The 20,492-nt window shown below is 46.9% G+C and overlaps 1 protein-coding gene across 1 annotated transcript in view; it reads left to right on the forward strand.

Annotated features, from left to right (window-relative positions):
• Positions 1–504: 504 nt before the first annotated feature.
• Positions 505–20,492, forward strand: part of LOC309326449 (solute carrier family 12 member 3-like) — a 37,130-nt gene continuing 17,142 nt past the window's right edge. Inside the window, exons 1-11 of the mRNA XM_081835191.1 lie at positions 505–795; positions 8,419–8,729; positions 9,901–10,002; positions 10,951–11,026; positions 14,751–14,846; positions 16,232–16,371; positions 17,080–17,190; positions 17,479–17,590; positions 18,228–18,358; positions 18,926–19,010; positions 20,188–20,351. Coding sequence (XP_081691317.1) covers positions 8,445–8,729; positions 9,901–10,002; positions 10,951–11,026; positions 14,751–14,846; positions 16,232–16,371; positions 17,080–17,190; positions 17,479–17,590; positions 18,228–18,358; positions 18,926–19,010; positions 20,188–20,351 — 1,302 coding nt within the window. The 5' untranslated portion in view covers positions 505–795; positions 8,419–8,444. The remainder of the gene's footprint in view (positions 796–8,418; positions 8,730–9,900; positions 10,003–10,950; positions 11,027–14,750; positions 14,847–16,231; positions 16,372–17,079; positions 17,191–17,478; positions 17,591–18,227; positions 18,359–18,925; positions 19,011–20,187; positions 20,352–20,492) is intronic.

The following is a 20,492-nucleotide window of genomic DNA, read 5'->3' on the forward strand; positions in this document are numbered from 1 at the left end:
CTTTTTGTTATTTTTAAACTTTCAATAAATATTATTTTTTTTAAAAAAGAAATGTTTTTGCAGTTTGTAGATACAGCTTCCTCAACACCCAACAACCCTCTAAGGCAGAGATTTCGCCTTTTGCACCTAACCAGTTTCAGCCGAAGGGGTGCCAGGGAGAGTGTGAGACTCATTATTTCATCAAAATATGCGTGTGGTTATTACCACAAAGCAAGTGCCGGTAACATGCTTTCCGCCTCCAGGGTGTGTGGAGTCACTCAGTTTACAGGTTGCTCCCTACGCTGCCTGCCAAAAAGCTCTTAGCCTTCTGCAAGCTTCCTCCAGCCTAGACAACCTGAAGGGGTGTTGTAAGAGGAGAGCCTCAGGCGGGGCAGGAGTTTCGGTACTAGTGCGTGGGCTTGTACATGCTGCATGTGTGCAAGAGCATGGCAAGGGGGCGGGGACATGGATTCTGCCCCAAGGATTAGGCCTCATCCCATGGGTTTATCAGATGTGAATCACATCAGTCGGGAGCGCGTTCCTCTTTGCACTTGCGAGTTGGCGTGCAGCGCTGCAGGGAGGTGAACTGCCATCAAGTGTGTGGTCTGTGCGGCGTCTTTGAGTGAGTAGAAGAGTGGATTTGGGGTTGACCTCCCGGTTGGTGTGTCACCGAGGCCTGTCCCTGTGCCTTGCAGCTGTGGAGAAAAGCTCTCCAGGTGCCACTTTTTTCGCCCACCTGCGACTGATGCAGTTCTACCTACAAGAGTGCTTTGAGAGTTCGACTTTAATGCTGTGCAGCAGGCAGAAATTTAAAAGGTGAGCCTTATTTATTTCTTCGTTCCCATGCCATTGCATTCTTGTGCTGAATGTATTCCTGTCATGGAGGCACCTGACAATGAATACATGGCAATCCTGAGGCAACATGGCCCAATGGAAAACAGAAACCCGCAGGGCACCTGCCCCTTTAATAGAGGGAATTTCAGTAGGTCCCATAGGGATGGGCAAAGCTGTCCATTTTGGTTTCTTTCAGTTTCTCATTTTTTCCAGTCTTCAGTTCACCACATAAGTTTGCTTAACAAACAACAACAAAAAGTCATTTTAGTGTGAATTTCTCCTAACAGACACTATTGCATGCCGTTTTCCCTAATATACACACATCTGCAAACCAATGTCCCCATATATAACACATTTTTAAAGGTCAATTTCACCTAATGCATGCCTTTTGAAGCACACTTTCTACCCTGACATATTGCACACATTTACTTGGTTGGAGAACTGCATTGCAAAATTCAGAGAATTGCACCTTTCAAAATATACAGCTCATCCAAATTTTTACTTTCCTCAGGGAAAACCTGCTGAATCGGAACAGCTACCAATCATTTTCTTTTCTTGCATTGCTTCAGAAATAGGTAGGTTCGCTTTTAAATGTGAGCTGAACGTGAACTACCCCCTCCCTAAGCAGGTGTAGGTTGTTGTGAAAGCTTAACCTGCTGAAATTCCCTCTTTTACACAACTATTAAAGGTGCAGCTGCATTGCTTGTGTGCGTGCGTGCGCACATCTGGTCACCCTTCGCTGAGGTCCTGGAAGCATTGACTGTGTGTGTGTGCCTTGGCGTGAGTCATGTGTTCTGTTCTTCCTGTGTGTACCAGAGGTGGGGAACCTGTGGCCCTCCAGATGTTGTTGAATTCCTACTCCTTCTCTGGACGTCCTTCTCCCATCAGTCCCAGCCAGCATAACTGATGGTCAGGGATGAGAGGGGTGGAGTGTGCAGTCCATCAAATCTAGAGGCCCACCTGTTCCCGGTCCCTGTTGCGCACCTGCAATACTTCCAGAACCATTATCATTTCCCTTCCTTTTGGATTGTTGACCTGTGGTTAGGTAATTAAGGGCACTCACATAGGGAAATTTGCTTCGGAATAGTTTCTGGTGCTCTAGAGCGGCTGTCTTCAACCTTTTCAGACCCACTTAACCCAAACATGCATATATATTTTTACTCATTTCTTGTCTTTCTTTCTTTTAGACCATAGATTTGTTCGGTGGTAGTGCTGCTGTTACAGCAACCCATCTCAGTTTTGCCTGAAATAGTGGGTCCACAGCCCACCCACTGAAGACCAATGAAACGCTGATCCAACTAAGCATGTTTATTCGCCTCAAATGGAGTAAACAAAGCTAAAAGCTTTGAGACTGCTATGATTCTCTAATATTGGGCTATAGAGTAGACCCACTGAAACTAAGGAACCTAAGTTATTCATGTCAGTCATAGAGAGCCATTTCCATTAACTTCTATGATTCTATGTGTGTCTATGATTCTATGTGTGTGGTGGAGTCTCCTTCTTTGGAGGTCTTTAAGCAGAGGCTTGACAACCATATGTCAGGAGTGCTCTGATGGTGTTTCCTGCTTGGCAGGGGGTTGGACTCGATGGCCCTTGTGGTCTCTTCCAACTCTATGATTCTATGATTCTATGATTCAATGGGCCTACTCAGAGTAGGACTAGCATTAGCTAAAACTCTTTTTTGCATTTGTATTGGGCACCCATTTGTTGCTACTAATGAACTTATGAAACGTAAAATTCTCTGCAGAAATATAAAGAACCTGCTGTGTGAAGCTGCCAATTGGTGAGAAAATAATTGGTCACCTGTGCCTTAATATTTTTTTCAGAGCCTGGAGATTTATTTATTAATGTTTTATTGTTCATTTATCTTTTATATCAATACTCAGCCCTTCCTCTCAAAGCAGCCCAGCGTAGCAAACACATGAGTGATAAGAAATAAACATGCCGCTCAGTAAGGTAGTAGTTATGTGTGTAAGTGCTGCTTTTAATTACATCACTATCTCCCCTAGTACATCTTCCAAAACGAGAGTCATCTAATTGCCGCTTTGCATATTATGTAACGTTTGGCTTTATGCTGTGTTGCCAACTTTTGCCTTTAACCAGGAATTCGTTCTGCAGAGGTAAGCGGAGGATAATCCCATCCCCCTCCATGCCCTGCTAAGCTGATAATTGTTTCATTATAAAGTCCAAATGTAAAAAAAGGAGGCGTGCCTCCACAAAACTGGTGCCAAGTTAGAAAACGTAGTTCCCCTGAGAGTGTGGAAAATCTAAAATACAGTCCATAGGCAAGGACACCCGAATGGGCTGTCACTCGATTAAAGGAATATGGTTTGAGTTTTTAACAGAGCAGTCCATTTATTATGTGTGACATGATTATACTGCCCTTCCTCCAATGAGCTCAAGGTGGTGGGCTGTTGTCTTCCCTCAGCCTGATGTTATTTTCACAACAATCCTGTGAGGTAGGCTAGGCCAAGACAGAGAGCAAGCAGCTGGGCCGAGGTCAGCGAATTAGTTTCACCTCTAAACTCTTTTGTTTATGGGGAGGATTGTTGGTGGACTACAAATCCCATCATTCCTGACTGCTTCCATCAGGAGGGCTCCCTGACACCATCCCCTCCAAAGGAGTGGGGTGTTTACCGGTTGGTTTTCTAAAACAAATGCAATAGGAGCATTGCCAAAAAAATAAGGTGGCCGGCAGCCCTTTGCCAAGAAAGAGAGGCAAGGCACATGTCACCACCTGTGACCTTTTCAGGCATCCGAGAGCTGCTCAAATAATAGAGCCGAGCAACTCATAAAAACTATTTTCCGACACCACTGTCTGCCTTGTATAACTTTATGGGAGAGAATCCCAAGGACCAGCCCTTAACAAATGACCACGTCGGACGTCTGGCTGCCTGCCTACGATACACAACAGCAGCAAGAGTTTTGAGGTCGAAAAGGGCACGTGTATTAATTATTTTATTTCGACAGGTAAATATGCATTGCTTGTCGCCGCAGGCCATTGCAAACAGTGTGGGTGAAAACATGTCTACAGAGACATAAAACACGAGCTCTCTAGGGGTTTTGTTGTTGTTGTTGTTCTCATTTAAACATACAAACAGGAGCTAAAATCATTTACATATTAATAACTTCTGGAGAATGCTCTCAGATTAATGAGTTGCCTTGTTTTGCTGAAAAGAGAATCCTATTGTTTTCAACTGGCCTGGTATGTACAGAGGAGAAGCTGAAAAATATGGCCAGGTCATGTGTCGTCTCCCCCCCCCCCCTTTATCAAGTCATATTTGCCTGCAGCCCACCCCACCAACTCCTGTTCACGAAGCGATCCTCTGCACACATGTAAAGACTGCCTTGGATGTGCATCCCTCAGCTTAACTGCTAAATGAGCCTGGCTTAAGTTTTCCAATCAGGTAGACGCTGATTCAAGGAGAAATGTGTCCAGCGGCAATTTATCTCTCAAGAAACTACAGGGCAGGTATAGATTACGGCTAATGCCATCTGTGCTTGGTTTCAGGGGACATCCCCAGACCTTTCTGGGGATGCCGGGAATCGAACCTAGGACCTCTTGCGTGGAAACCACTGAGCTCCAAACATTTCTTTGGGGCACTGGTGTGGATTGAGCTTCGGAGGAGAGGATAAGCCAATGGGCAGGGGTGATAGTGGCAGACATTGGCGGGAGGCCCACCTCTAAGAACTTCCCCAGCTGTACCCCCAACCCTGAAAAGAATATGGAGACAATCAAGTTTGCTGGCTTGCCCCTACTTCGTGCGGCACCCCTCCTTTAAAATTTGGGGGGCATTGGCTCCCTGGCTCCCCAGATGATGCCCCTGGCCACATTCTTTTCCCCAGACAAATACTGGAGAAGATAACTAGAGCCACACAAATATTTGAGAAGACAACTAGATCACTGCAGGAATTGGGCCCCTTCCAGAAGTACGTAATTTCAGGCTCCTACTCTACATTTTAACACTACTAGATGGATGGATGGATGGATGGATGGATAGATAGATAGATAGATAGATAGATAGATAGATAGATAGATAGATAGATAGATGATAGATATAGATATAGATATAGATAGATAGATAGATAGATGATAGATAGATAGATGGTAGATAGATGAGGATGATGATAGATAGATAGATAGATAGATAGATAGATAGATAGATGGTAGATAGATGATGATGATAGATAGATAGATGATAGATAGATAGATAGATAGATGGTAGATAGATGATGATGATAGATAGATAGATGATAGATAGATAGATAGATAGATAGATAGATGATAGATAGATAGATAGATAGATAGAGATAGATATAGATAGATAGATAGATAGATAGATAGATAGATAGATAGATGGTAGATAGATGATGATGATAGATAGATAGATGATAGATAGATGATAGATAGATGACAGATAGATAGATGATAGATAGATAGATAGATAGATAGATTAGATAGATAGATAGATAGATAGATAGATGATAGATGATAGAGATAGATAGATGATAGATAGATAGATAGATAGATAGATAGATAGATAGATAGATAGATAGATAGAGATAGATGATAGATAGATAGATAGATAGATAGATAGATAGATAGATAGATAGAGATAGATAGATGATAGATAGAATTAGGCTATAGCCCAGCTTACTTACGGGGATATATGGAGGAAAATGGGGATTACCTTATTCTCAACTGCTCAGTAAGAAGTACGACGGTTCCTGCCTTCCCTAGGGTTCTGGGCAATGAGTGCAAAGAAGCTGGGTTTGTTGACAGGTGCTTGGGCACATTTTGTTAAAATTCTGGTTTTTTTGAGCCTGTTGAAGACCTTCCTCTTTCAAGAAGCCCTTTATAAGTTGCTTTTAATACATTTCATTGTTTTATCACTTTATCACTTGTTTGCCACCCTGGGCTTCTTTGGGAAGGGCAGGCAGGGCATAAAACAAGCAAACAAACAAACAAGCTTATTACTTTAAACATCTTTAAATGAAAAATATCAGGTCACCTGCTGAGGTTAGTTTTTGCTCTTTTGACTTACAGTGTGACATGGTGCTTTTAGCTCCACCGCACCCCACCCCAGAGTTAATAATAATAATATTCACTATCCCCCTGCTCTGCTTTCTTAACAAAATAGCTTCCTCTGCAGATGATCTCCATGGAAAGCCTCACTTGATTATTTTTCCATACCAAACTGCTGCTAAAGGCATGAGGAGGAGGCCAGGCTGTTGTTGTTGTTGTTGTTGTTGTTGTTGTTGTTGTTGTTTCTCTCTCTCTGTGTGTGTGTGTGTTTGTGTGCCTTGGTGAAATCCATGCGAAATATTTTCGGTAAACAATGAGTTCTCACACAGGGTTGGCTAGGCTGGCTAGGCCCTGCTGTCGCCCTGCGTGAACTGATGGTGCACCCTAGATAAGAATCAACGAGATTACCGGTTTGCAGAGGCAGCAATAAAAATCTCTCCTGTTGCTGGCAGGTAGTCAGTCATACATGAAGCATTTATGCATCAATTGCTTCAGGTGTCTTGTTGTACAGTATCCTTTTTGCCTGCGGCATAAGATCGGACCCTCTTACCGCTGAGTCCCTGTCTTTATAATACTGTTTTTACTGCTTGTTGTTGTTTTTTAAATAGTCTCTCTGCTTTACTGCTTTTACGTTCATAGAATCATACAAATGTAGAGTTGGGAGGGTTATCTACGCCAACCCCCAGCAATGCATTATTATATACCGCTTAGAGTTTTTACAGTACAGTGGTACCTCGGGTTAAGAACTTAATTCGTTCTGGAGGTCCGTTCTTAACCTGAAACTGTCCTTAACCTGAGGTACCACTTTAGCTAATGGGGCCTCCCGCTGCTGCCACCTGATTTCTGTTCTCATCCTGAGGTAAAGGTTCTTAACCCAAGGTACTATTTCTGGGTTAGCAGAGTCTGTAACCTGAAGCATCTGTAACCTGAGGTACCACTGTACAGAAATCCTTCTAATTAAATCCAGACATATAGCACCTTTGAACTTGTACATATGAGTCATCCCAGTATGTGTGGCTCATGGGGTGCAGGAGATAATTGGTCCCCCCCCATGGGCCGCCATTTTGCATCTGGCTATGCCCCCCCCCAGCTTCCCTCAACATTATTTTTCAATTGGTTGGTGGACCTCGGGGTTCCAGCAAAGAAGAAAGTAGCTCCCACAAGTTCCCACATCTTACCCAGGTCATGACACCCAGGACTGTTTTGTGGCAGCGCATTGTAAGGTCAGCTCAGGTCAGCTGGGGTGCTGGGTGCTTTTTCAAAAGTTTGTCTGCCTTGATGGGTCTCCTAATGGAGTAACAACCCCTTGCTCGTTTCGTGGCTTCCCCAGAATGCAATTTGAAAACGACTGCATCGTTGTGTCAGCGACCCATGACCCAGGCGGCTCAGTCGCAGCATGGAACAGAACCCCCCCAGCCCTGAAGAGCCCCAATGGAACCTGCCTGCCACATCGATCGCCTCACCTGGGACACGTGTGTTCTCGACCCCATTGGCCGGGTCCCCTGGCGCATGGGCCCGGCGTGCGCCCAGCCCGGCTGATCCCTGTGGCTCCAGTCTCCCCGTCGCCCATTGTCTTTTTTCAAGTTTCCATTGCCCTGTGCAAACCGGCCCCAGTGGAAAGAACGTTGTAGGGGCAGCAGATAAGGCAGTGCAAATAGGATTTTTAAGTCATGCGTCGATGTGTAAGGAGTGGACAGGATGTGCCTTCAATCATCTCCCTCTCCACTCCCCCCCCCCTGCACTGCTGTGCACTCGGAAAGTTTGTCTGTTTGGAGAAGGGGTGGATATATGGGAGGGATCAGGGCAGCCAGGAGCTGTTGGGTCCAGTTTTGGAAAAGCTAGGCCTGGCATTATCTGGGACCTTTATAAGGCAAAGGGGGACAGGAGTTGAACCTGCTGCCTGGAGAGAGATAAGTTGCCAAAGGCTGGCTGAGTGGAGAGACACATCGGAGGAGCAGGTAAAAAAGGGAGCGGAGACATCTACATACCTGTCCCTGCATCTCTGTCTGTCCATCTCTCCTGTGCGGTTTCTCTCTCCGCTCCCCATGTAACCATTTACCCTGCCTTAACACCTTTCCTTTCTTCATCTCCTCCAGCCGGTGTGTGAGAGAGAATCAAGGGGGAGAGAGAGACTGCTGAGTTGCATTTTAAGCAGCCAAGGGGTCAGAGTCTTCGTTATCCTGCATAGCGCTCACACTCCAAGAGCAGCAGGACCAAAATTGCACATGTATTTGCCTTCGCTTTATTCATTCGTACAGGTTGCGGTGTCCAGCTGATTCCTCAGGTGCAAAATTACAGGCCCTATTTTAGTGCAATAAACACCCTGCCACCAAATCTTGCGTCCCCCAAGTCCCTTTCTCATATTTAGATGTCTGGTTTAGATGGGGGGGGGGGGTTTGCACTCTGCATAACCTTAGGGACAGTCATGTCTTTGTTGCGAATTCATATATTGTTGGGCTGAGTCCTGTGAATGAAAAAGAATGTTTCAGAGCCCAAGAATGGTTTGAGGTATACAATTAAGTGCCATCTTTTAACTCTGTCATCTCTGCTGCTTCTTCCCCATGCTTCTCGTCTGACAGCTGAAAAGAACGACCCCGCTTAGACGATGGAGGAGGAGGACTCATCATATAAGACCATCTTTTCCCTGGGGCGGTTTAAGATCCGCAAGCAGCAGAATGGACCCCCCTCGGACCAAGCCAAGAGTGCCCCCAAATGCCCGGCGGAGCTCCCGCCACCTTCGCAGATGGAGGAAAACGGATCTCTTTCAGACCCTCCGGATTACGAGACCACGATAGACGCCTGCCCTCGCTATGAATTCTACGCCCTTTCAGCGCCTCCTGGGCGGCGGAAGGTCCGCCCGTCGCTGGACATGCTCAGAAACGCAGATCTGGTGAGACCCGTTAGAGGACGCTTTTCCGCCAAAACGTACATCACTGGGTGCAATAGCACACTTTTGAAAACAGCTGGCAAGGAAGGACCTTTCGCTGCATGTTAAATGGAGGAGGGGAACCTGTGGCCCTGCAGATTTTTCTGGACTACAACTCCCATCACCCCTGGCCATTGGCCAAGCTGGCTGGGGCTGATGGGAGTTGGAGTCCATCAGCTTCTGGAGGGCCACACAGGGCCGGCCCACTCATGAGGCAAGGTGAGGCAACCACCTTGGGCAGCAGGATCCACAGGACAGCAGATCCGGCCTGCAAGGGATGCATTGCCCACTGCTGCTGCCGCAGTGACAGAAGCAGGCCCAGCACAATCATTGGAGGCCAGATCTCTCTCCTCCTCAGCAGCCTTCCCCTTAAGCCACCTCTACAGCGGCCTGTTGGCAAAATGGAGGCCCTGCTGGTTTCTTCCCACCCTTGGTCCCCATGCAGATCTTTATTCCACTCGTGTTGCTGGTGTAGATCTTCACACACCCTTATTCTCTGGCAAGGCATGGCTGTGTGCCATTTTGCGGTCCGCCTCAGGTGCTAAAATGTTTTGAGCCGGCTCTGATGCCAGAGGTTCCTCACCCTTGGTGTAACTCAATAGGATGGGCCTCTTCACTTGGAGACAAAGGTTTCTATTTCTACAGAAGACCACTTGGGCAATTAAAATACCATCCTCCTGACCTACCCAAGTTCTCCTCTTTTCCTTCTGTCCATTCTGGCCAAGTTACAGAGAACCAGGCAGAGGGCCTTCTCGGTAGTGGCACCCTCCCTGTGGAACGCCCTCCCGCCAGATGTCAAAGAGAACAACAACTACCAGACTTTTAGAAGACATCTGAAGGCAGCCCTGTTTAGGGAAGCTTTTAATATTTGATGTATTTTAATATTTGATGTATTTTAATATTTTTTTGGAAGCCACCCAGAGTGGCTGGGGAAGCCCAGCCAGATGGGCGGGGTATAAATAATAAATTATATTAATATTATTATTGCACCAAGCAAGACTTCACAAGAAGCGAATGCAAAATTAACAGAATGCTGGCATCCTCTCAAACTTGAGATGTTTTATTCTGTCCCTAAATTTCAATGTGTGCTTGTTAACTCCCTCATCCCATTCCCTTGCACTGTTGTTTTTCACAGACAAAAGGAGATCCCAGTGCTACGGAGGCAGAGGAGAAAGATGTGGAAGCCGACGAACCGGAAGCAGAACCAGTCCGCTTTGGCTGGGTGACCGGCGTCATGGTAAAGTAAAAAAATGAGTGGATTGATTGGATTGCAGGGAAAGGAGAAGGGTGCTCATCCCAGGAGTATAAAATAATGTTGGGAAGATGCATGCGAAGCAGCAGCAGCCAATGAATTGGTCCTGAATTATATATATAGTGGTTCCTCGGTTTACAAACTTAATCCGTTCCGGAAGTCAGTTCTTAAACCAAAGCCATTCTTAAACCGAGGCAAGTTTCCCCTAATGAGGCCTCCCGCTGCTGGTGCCCTTCCATTCGTAGACTGAGGTAAAGTTCGGTAACCAGGACACTACGTCCGGTTTTGCAGAGTTCCTATACCGAATAGTTTATAAACAGGGCTGTTCTTAAACCGAGGTACCATTGTACATAAAAGGCAACCAGTAAGACATACAACATAGATTCAACCTTTGCTGTTCTGGTGCCCCCCCCCAGATGTTTTGGAATTACAGCTCCACTCAGACTCAGCCAGGGCATCAGTGCTGGCTGGTGCTGATGGGAATTGTAGTCCAGACCATCTGGAGGCACTAGAACTCTCAGTTTCTAACTTTTCAAATCTTAAATTCGGTTCTCCACATTTTGCAGCAACTTGTGATTTATTTATTTTAACCCTTCATGAAAATTCACCAGCATTTTAGTGTGAATGCAGTTTGGACTAATGTACGCAAGCAATTTTACCCAATATAAATCCACCTCTGCATGTTATTGTCACCAATGTCTTCACTTTTAATGCAGACTTTGCACCCAGTTGTGCAAACACCGTTGGGTTGGAGAACAGCATAGCAAAATTCGGATAAGTGCGAATTTTGAAAGATAGTGGGGTGTTGGTTCGCATCTTGTTCCGGAAGCTGAGAATTTGCTCACATTCATACTGAACCGAGTTTCTCCTCCATCCCTAGTGTCGGTGTGCTATTAGGTTCTCAGCTTTTTTCTTCTTCTTCTATTTCCGAAGATCCGGTGCATGCTGAACATCTGGGGTGTGATCCTTTACCTTCGTTTGCCATGGATAACTGCACAAGCCGGGATAGGTGAGAGTCATTTTACCCATGGACAGCTGGGACTAAAAGGAAAAGAGGCTGTCCTCTTTTTGTGGTGTGTTTTTGTGTGAACTGTTTCGCACAGCCCTTTCGTGCTTGATCCTTGATTCCTGATGTGGACACCTGTACATGTTTGAAAATACATTTACATCATGTATGCGTAAGGTGGGGGGGGGGAGAAGAGTGAAGAACCATAGAATTGTAGAGTTGTTGGAGACTATGAGATATTATCTAGCCTAATCTGCTGCGATGCAGGAATCTTTTGCCCAAAATGGGACGCAAACTCATGACCCTGAGATGAAGAGTCTCATGCTCTACCAGCTGAGCTACCATATGTGAAATAAGAGATATAAATGTGTTGAGGTTGTCAGGTTGTTCTGTCAGCCAGGATAAAGGTAAAGGGACCCCTGACCATTAGGTCCAGTTGTGACCGACTCTGGGGTTGTGGCGCTCATCTCACTTTATTGGCTGAGGGAGCCAGCGTACAGCTTCTGGGTCATGTGGCCAGCATGACTAAGCCACTTCTGGCAAACCAGAGCAGCGCATGGAAATGCCATTTACCTTCCCACCGGAGTGGTACCTGTTTATCTACTTGCACTTTGATGTGCTTTCGAACTGCTAGGTTGGCAGGAGCAGGATGGGAGCTCACCCCATCGCGGAGATTCGAACCGCCGACCTTCTGATCGGCAAGTCCTAGGCTCTGTGGTTTAACCCACAGCGCCACCTGTGTCGTCAACCAGGATAACCATCAGTAATTAATGAAAGTGGGTTTCAACAATTTAGAATCTGATTTTTATTTTTTTTTATGAAACCATTTTCAAATATTTGTGTGAAATCTTGAGTTGTAGCCGGTGCTACTCAGAGTAGACCCACGGAAGTTAATTAACATAACTAAGGCCCCCATCTGCTCTATACATCTAAAGCAGTAGCTTACCTTTAAACATTCATAGCTTCCCAGAGCTACATTTCCACACTTCTCTGTGAAGACAGACTGTTAAACCACTTGGAATTGTAGCTCTGTGCAAGGAACTGGGACTCTCCTCACAACCATCAGTACCTTTAACAAACCATAGTTTCCAGTGCACATTGGGGGAAGCTGTGGCTGATTAAAGTGGCATGACACAGTTTTAAATATATAGTGCAGATTGGGCTTTTTAGGCTCATTAATATCAACAGGAAGGGATGTGGGTGGCGCTGTGGGTTAAACCACAGAGCCTAGGACTTGCCGATCAGAAGGTCAGCGGTTCGAATCCCCGCGACGGGGTGAGCTCCCGTTGCTCGGTCCCTGCCCTGCCAACCTAGCAGTTCGAAAGCACGTCAGAGTGCAAGTAGATAAATACCTTCTCCAGCGGGAAGGTAAACAGCATTTCTGTGTGCTGCTCTGGTTCGCCAGAAGCCGCTTAGCTATGCTGGCCACATGACCCGGAAGCTGTACGCTGGCTCCCTCGGCCAATAAAGCGAGATGAGCGCTGCAACCCCAGAGTCGGACACGACTGGACCTAATGGTCAGGGGTTCCTTTACCTTTACCTAATATCAACAGGGCTACTTAGTCAGATATGATCTCTTGTTTGCATTCCAGCCCTTGTAACTCTTCTGAATTTTTCCATTATGGCTTTGATTATTTTTAGAACAAAAATTGTGCACATCTGCCTTCCGTGTGTGTGTGTGTTTGTGTAAACCAGTCCAGAATTTCAACCTTATCTAGCAAATAAGGAACATTTGGGTGAAAACAATTGGGAGATTTTGGAAGGGGAAACCAGGAGTAGCCTAAACCAGAGGTTTTCAATGTTTTTGAGTCCACGGCTCCCTTGACCAACTGCCTTCTTTCTATATCTTCCTGTGCTGAGCCTCTCCTTCTTTCTGACCCTCTCTGTTTTACTGGCTCTTGCTTAGATTTCTCTGCCATGTCAGTTCTCAAACCAAACTGTTCCCAAACACTTCTGTCTCAAGGACACTTCAGCCCTTCTGTCTTCTTCTCACTCCTGTCTTGTATACAACAGTTCTCCCACCAATCCAATTCCCACATCCTTTTAAACCAAACTATAACAACACTTTCAGCTTTACAGAAAATTCTAAAAGTTCCACAATATCCAAAAAATAAAAAGAGAAAAGAGGGCAAGATCACCTTTATATACAATCTACAGAAGAAGAAATAAAAAAACAGACCACAATAGAAGTCTAATAGTTACCACTGTTCAAACTCACTGTTACGTTGTCTCCTTGATGATGAGTTAGCACTTGCTAAACTTCTAGTTATATTATAATCCACAAAATGTCTTGTAATCCAAAATATTTCCAATGTAACTCCAAAAATTTCCCAGATGTATTTATAATCCAAATGATATTTGTAATCCAAATAATATTTGTAATCCAATATCTGTTGCCTCTCCCAGTTTTTATTCAGTTTTTATTCCAATACAGGCCCTGTTCTTTAAAAAGGAATCCTCTCCCCCCCTGCCCCTTTCTCCTACTCCAGCTCTTACCAGGCACTTCCCCTCTCTGAGATTACCTCCTGCCAAGCTTTGGTAGGACGTGGCAAGATCCAGGGTCCTGTTTAGAATTTTTTTTTTTAAATTGCCATTTTTCGAAGCTTTTCAGTACTTTCATTCATAAGGTCTGCATGCCCATTCATAAAAACTGAGAGTACTCCAATCACTTCCTGTATCTTCCTTTTAAGAAATCAAAGAACAAAAAGCAATAGTTTCTCCTTGTATCCAAAATATATAGTGTTATTAAGTAACAAAGTAACAAAGTGCAGTTTAAAAAGTATCTAAAGACTGATGTGTCTCCAAAGTTTTTTCCCCATTCACAAGTCTGTACAGTGGTACCTCAGGTTACATATGCTTCAGGTTACAGACTCTGCTAACCCAGAAATAGTACCTCGGGTTAAGAACTAAATTAAATCCAGTTCTTTTTATTTTGAAAAGTCCATTGTTGTTGACAATACCGTTTTTCCTTTGAAAGTATGCTGCTTCAGGTGGTGGTTTCAGGTTTCTGAGCTGCGCTGCAGCCATGGGCAGGCTCAGGCCACTGTCTCACACCCCCCCCCACTCGCTGCTGATGCAGTGGCGGGGCTCCAGCGATCGCAGCGAGCCTCTTCACACCCGGCTGGTCCCCTCAACACCCCACTGCCTGTGGGACTTTTTTGAGGGGTGCCTAACAGGTTTTCAATGTATTTGAGTCCTCGGCTCCCTTGACCACCTGCCTTCTTTCTACCACACCCCTGTGGGGCTCAAGAGCCCAGTTGTGTCACCCCTTGCCTGCAGAGCTGGCAGCCTCTCACCCTTTTTTGAGCACCCTCCCTTGTGGAGTGTGTTCACTCAGGCTCCTCTCCCTTCTCCTTGGGAGTCCTCTGAGCTGCCCCCCACCCCCTGCCCCAAAGAGAGGTGCCTTCTCCCTGACCAGCCCCAGAAGCCCAATTAGCCTGGGGAGCTTTGTAGCCAGGACAGCTGCAACGAACAGCCGCACAAGCCTTTGGGAGGCAGAGACGTGAGAAGGCATCAGGGGAGGGAGGGAAGGAAAGAGGGACAGAGGCCAGTGTTACCTGCAGCACCCTTGACCATCAATCAAGGCACCCCAGGGTGCCATGGCACCCTGGTTGAAAACCACTGGCCTGAACCATTAGGTTCAGAAAGTGGGTGTTGGTGAGGTCTCTTGGTGATGCTGACAGGATTGCTAACTCACTCAGTTACCTCTTTTCCTCCCCCTCCCCAGGGTTAACCTGGCTGATCATTATAATGTCTTCTGTGGTGACCAGCATCACGGGACTCTCCATCTCCGCCATCTCCACCAACGGCAAGGTCAAAGCAGGTAAGCCATCTTCCTCTTCGCCAAATGGAAGCCAATCATTTTGCCCCTTGCTAGGCAATGGCCACATTCGCGCCATACCTTTAAAGCAGGAGTGGGCAAACTAAGGCCTGGGGACCGGATCCGGCCCAATCGCCTTCTAAATCCGGTCCATGGATGGTCCGGGAATCAGTGTGTTTTTACATGAGTAGAATGTGTCCTTTTATTTAAAATACATCCCTGGGTTATTTGTGGGGCATAGGAGTTTGTTCATATATTTTTCTCAAAATATAGTCCGGCCCCCCACAAGGTCTGAGGGACAGTTTGCTGAAAAAGTTTGCTGACCCCTGGTTTAAAGCACCTTGAGGCCCCTTTCAGCAGCCGTGACTTCCCCCAAAGTATTCTTTGTTAAGGATATTGTGAGTCAATAGAAGACCCCCTATTCCCCTCACACAGCTACAATTCCCAGAGTGGTTTAACAGTCAATCCGTCTTCACCGGCAACTTGGGAACTGTAGCTCAGGGGGTGGGGATAAGGGTCTCCTGATGACTGCCAGCACCCTTAACAGCCTACAGCTCCCAGAATTCTTTGAGGAAACCTACAATTGTTTAAAATGGAGCTTTACGTGTATGGAGCAAATGTCGCCATTGATAAAGGTGGAATGAGCAATAATTGGTAAGTGTGTGGAAACAAAATTTGAATATGCTGAAAGTGGGTTGCTGTGGTGTTGCCACAGAGAGCTGCAACAAAGCTGGAGTCAGGAGTCAGTGTTCGCAGACTCCTGCCTTGCTGTGGGGCCCACTGCCGGCCCTACTGCCTGTTCCCCTGACCTCTCCAAATGTTTGAATGCTTCCAAGAGTGAGGAGAAGGCTCAGCAGTTTCCAAATGCATTTCTCTTTCCTTCTAGGAAGAGATGCACATTGAATCCAGGGTTGGGGGCAAGCAAATGAGGGCTGGGGTGGGGTCCACCCAGGAAAGGAGCCCCAATGTGGGTATCTTCCCCTAGTGTCTCTCAAAATATGGGGCCCACACTAAGCTACACAACTTTGCTGGGGGAAATGCTTCCTTCGGAGAAACTGGCTTGAATCCGAATTGCTTCCTCTGAATCAAGGTTTCCCAAACTTGGGTCTCCAGCTGTTTTTGGACTACAACTCCCATCAACCCTGACCCCTGCCAGCTAGGGATGGTGGGAGTTGTAGTCCAAAAACAGCTGGACACTCAAGTTTGGGAAACTCTGTTCCAAATGGGCTTCTAAGGGACTCCATGTAGCGGCCAATCAGCTGGTCGGTGGTTATAGCTGGCCCCTTTGAAGGTGCGTTCCCAGCATCAATCAGTTGCTTGACACTAGCTGCACATCTTCAGAGCCAGCCCTGAGGAGTAAATAACATCTGAATTGTCTCCTGGCACAGGGGGTACCTACTTTCTCATCTCCCGCAGCTTGGGCCCAGAGCTGGGAGGCTCCATCGGCCTTCTCTTCTCCTTTGCCAATGCCGTTGCTGTGGGCATGCACGTGGTGGGCTTCTCCGAAACTGTCAAGGACCTCCTTGTGGTACGTGTGGCACGCGCTCCCATGCCATCCTGCCCCATGTATTGGCCCCCACATCCATTTCTTTAGCAACAGTTTCACCTGCAGAAATTATCGGGTGGCCCTGTTGAGCTCTAGGCTATTCTAGTGTTGGTTGTGGTGTGTTTTTTCTGGCCAAACTGGCAACACTGCATAGGCCCTTCTTAGACAACGGCAACAACAACAAAAGTAAAGACAATATTTATTTTTGATTTATATGCCGCCCATCTGACTGGATTGCCCCAGCACTCTGGGTGGCTTCCAACATAATATCAAAACACAAAAACCTTCAAACATAAAAAAAAAACACCTCCCTGTACAGGGCTGCCTTCAGATGTATTCTAACACTCAGATAGATGTTTATTTCCTGGATGGGGCAAAAATGGGGAAGAAAAGTGACGTCACATGGCAGCAGTCTCCTCCCCCAATTTGCACATGCTCATTAGAATATTCTAGTGGAGACGCTTATGTTGAGAAGAGGACCCCTAAGATCTGCCCTAACCCTAACCCTTGCCTGAAACCCTGGGTTGCACAATGGCAGAGGGCACCACTCAGCCCCTGAGCTGGCAGCTCTGTTCCCCTGTGCTCTCAGCGATGGACACGAACCAAGGACCCAAAGAGGAGAAGGCAATCCCAGGGGAGCAGGTCAGACCTGCCTTTGAGGCCTATCTCACCTTCACTCTCCTCTGACAGGAGTTCGACGGGGTGATGAGCGACCCAACAAACGACATCCGCATCGTGGGTGTGATCACCATCACTGTTCTCCTGGGCATCGCCCTGGCTGGCATGGAATGGGAGGCCAAGGTAACTGGAAAAGAAACCATATTTGGATTTGAGTAACGGGGTGCAGTTAAAACAGAGCGCAAAGTTTCAGGAAGCCAGGAGTCCTGGGGCTGTGGCAGTTGGGTGTGTGCACCAGCTTTGATTTTAGAAAGAGCAGAAGAAGAATTCTGGTCCCGTGGATAAGAGAAGAGAAGGTGTCAATCAAGAAGAGACCCTGAGAATCAGGACCAGATAGGGCTGGCTTCCAGTTGGGTGAAGAAAAAGTTTGCTAGGAAGTGTGGCTTCATTTAATAATCCCTCTCTTTCCAGGCTCAAGTTGTCTTCTTCTTCGTCATCATGATCTCCTTCATCAATTATTTTGTGGGCACCTTCATCCCAGCCACTCCAGAGAAAATGTCTAAGGGGTACTTCAGCTATCGAAGTAAGGGCCACGTCCTCCACAATCTGTTGCGCCCCAGGCAACCAGCTTCCTCCCAGAACCATTCACCCTGTAAGATCTGCCCTGCAGGGACAAAACAATCCCAGCCTACCTAAAACAGGGGATCAGCTGACTTCTGGGGCTTGCTCCCCCTTGCTTTCAGCCCAGCTGTATCTTTATCTGACTCCCCCACACCTGACATCAGGTGTGTGCCTTGGCTTGGCCAAAACAGCCTTGCAGGTCAAATGGAGAAGGGCTAAACGTTCCTCTCGGTAGTGGCGCCCGCCCTATGGAATGCCCTCCCATCAGATGTCAAAGAAATAAACAACTATCTGACATTTAGAAGACATCTGAAAGCAGCCCTGTTTAGGGAAGTTTTTAATGATTGATGTTTTAATTTATTTTTAATTGTTTGTTGGAAGCTGCCCAGAGTGGCTAGGGAAACCCAGCCAGATGGGCGGGGTATTTTTATTATTATTATTATCATCATCATCATCATCATCACCATCACCACCACTACCTTTAATTCAGAAATTTGGTTTGACTTGATTATCTCTTTTAAAAGTTAGAACATTCTGCTCCCCCCCCCACATTGCATTTGAGAAAATCACCTTTCCTTTTCTCTCCTCCTTTTCCAAAGCCAATAACTTCTTGGACAATATCGGCCCTGAATGGCGAGGCGAATCTGGCAGCTTTTTCGGCATGTTCTCCATCTTCTTCCCTTCGGCTACGGGGATCCTGGCTGGTGCCAATATCTCGGGAGACCTTAAGGTAAATTGTTCTGGGTCTGTGTTTTGCTTCTGCTTAATTTAGTCAATAATGAATTGCATTTATATCCCACCTCTCATCCGGGCAGCTCAAGGGGCTAACGTTGGTTCTCCCCCTCCCCATTTCATTGTCACAACAACCCTGTGACATAGCTGTCAACGTTTTCCTTTTTTTAAGGGAAATTCCCTTATTCCGAATAAGATTCCTCGCAAGAAAAGGGAAAAGTTGACAGTTTTGCCCTGTGAGGTGGTTGCTATGCGTAACCGTGGGCCCTCACCAGGTCTGCTGGGCCCCAGGAACTGTTTGAATGTGATGCATGTATTTTCGCTTGCTCTGCCTTTCCCTCCGAAACTGGAGTTTCAGCAGCTGAAGGGGGCGAAGGGATGTGTTGTCAAACACCTAGTAGTTCTCAGCTGTCTGGTGCGAACTGTCTGGTGCGAACTGTCTCAGCTGAACTGGTGGCTGGTGCGAACTCTTCTGCCTCCGAAGAGCAGTGAGGTGGAAATGCCCTTGGCCAGTCGCGCCCTAAACCCTGCTAAACAATTGCTCATTGTGCTGTTTCCTCGGCAGGACCCAGCGGTGGCCATCCCCCAGGGGACACTCATGGCTATCTTCCTGACAACCTTGACGTACCTGGCTATTGCTGCCACCATAGGTAAAGAGCTTGTGTACAAGAATGGCGCATGCCAGGGCTGAGCCAAGACACTTCGGCTGACCCTGAGGGGCCTAGCCCGAAGACAACAATGGATTTAGACCGTGTTTGCTGCCTGGTCTTCCAGCAACTTATTTTAAAACGTGAACACCTTACAATGCTGACTTGTTCCTACGAAAACACACATCATTCATTAGAAATATATTCAAAACAAACCTCTTCCCTGCCCTCAGGGATGGAGCAGGGTGCTTTAGTAACTCACTGCCACAGGAATCTCAGGTGGTACATTTCACAGCAACGTAATTATCCAAGACTACATACACCAGGGGCTTTTTTTTAGCCGGAACTTGCCGGAACTCAGTTCTGGCACATCTCAGGTGGGCGCCATTGCCATTATAAGAGAACAAGGGAGGGGTTCATGGTGAGTTCCAGCACCTCTTTTTTCTAGAAGAATAGCACTGCATACACCAGGGGTAGGCAACCTAAGGCCCGTGGGCTGGATGCGGCCCAATCACCTTCTCAGTCCAGCCCATGGACAGTCCAGGAATCAGCGTGTTTTTACATGAGCAGAATGTGAGCTTTTATTTAAAATGCATCTATGGGTTATTTGTGGGGCATAGGAATTTGTTCATTTCTCCCCGCAAAAAATATAGTCCGGCCCCCCCACATGGTCTGAGGGATTGAGACTGGCCCATGGCTGAAAAATGTTGCTGACTCCTGGCGTACACCATATATTTAAACCACATAACACCCTGGGAACTATTGTTTACCCTTCACAGACCCAGTGCCATTAACAAACTACAATTCCCAGAATTCTTTGGAGTAGAGGGAACATCCTTCATATGCACCATGTGCATGGAGCCATAGTCTGAGGTGGAATGTTTTTACCTGGTGCCTCCCTGCCTCCATTCCATGTATTAAAGTGGATCAGAGGTGCAGGTGAATCGTCCTTTGACACGGGCAGGGCAATAGTGTCTCCCACGGCACCTGAAGGCAACAGGATCTCATAGAGGGCTGGCAGCACGCCGCACGGCTCGGTCTGCTCCCTGCCACCTGCCCCATAGCAGCTGCTTGACCTCCTCACTTTGCCCCTCCCCTGCCCAGCCCATGGGGCTCTCATGGCCACAAGAAGCCCTTCACCTTAAAATCAATAAATAATGGCGGCCTTTCCTCTTGCCAGGCACCTGTATGGTCCGCGATGCCTCTGGCAACCTGAACGACACCCTGGCGTCCGCCAACTTCACCAGCGGGGACTGCGTTGGCCGCGCCTGCGAATTCGGGTGGAATTTCACTGAGTGCACCGTGGCTGGGACCTGTGAATATGGCTTGGCCAATGACTACCAGGTAGGGGAAGCCGGTGTTCCTGCCTCTCCTCCCTTGGCTCTCTGTGGGACTGGATTGAGGCCTTGTAGCTGCATCTTGGGTTTACTGGGGTTCTCCTCCACCTCCCATAATACGGTTTTGTCGTTGCCTCACTTGTCTCTT

This window comes from Podarcis erhardii (genome assembly GCF_964252035.2).
Source record: "Podarcis erhardii genome assembly, chromosome: 13".
NCBI lineage: Eukaryota > Metazoa > Chordata > Lepidosauria > Squamata > Lacertidae > Podarcis > Podarcis erhardii.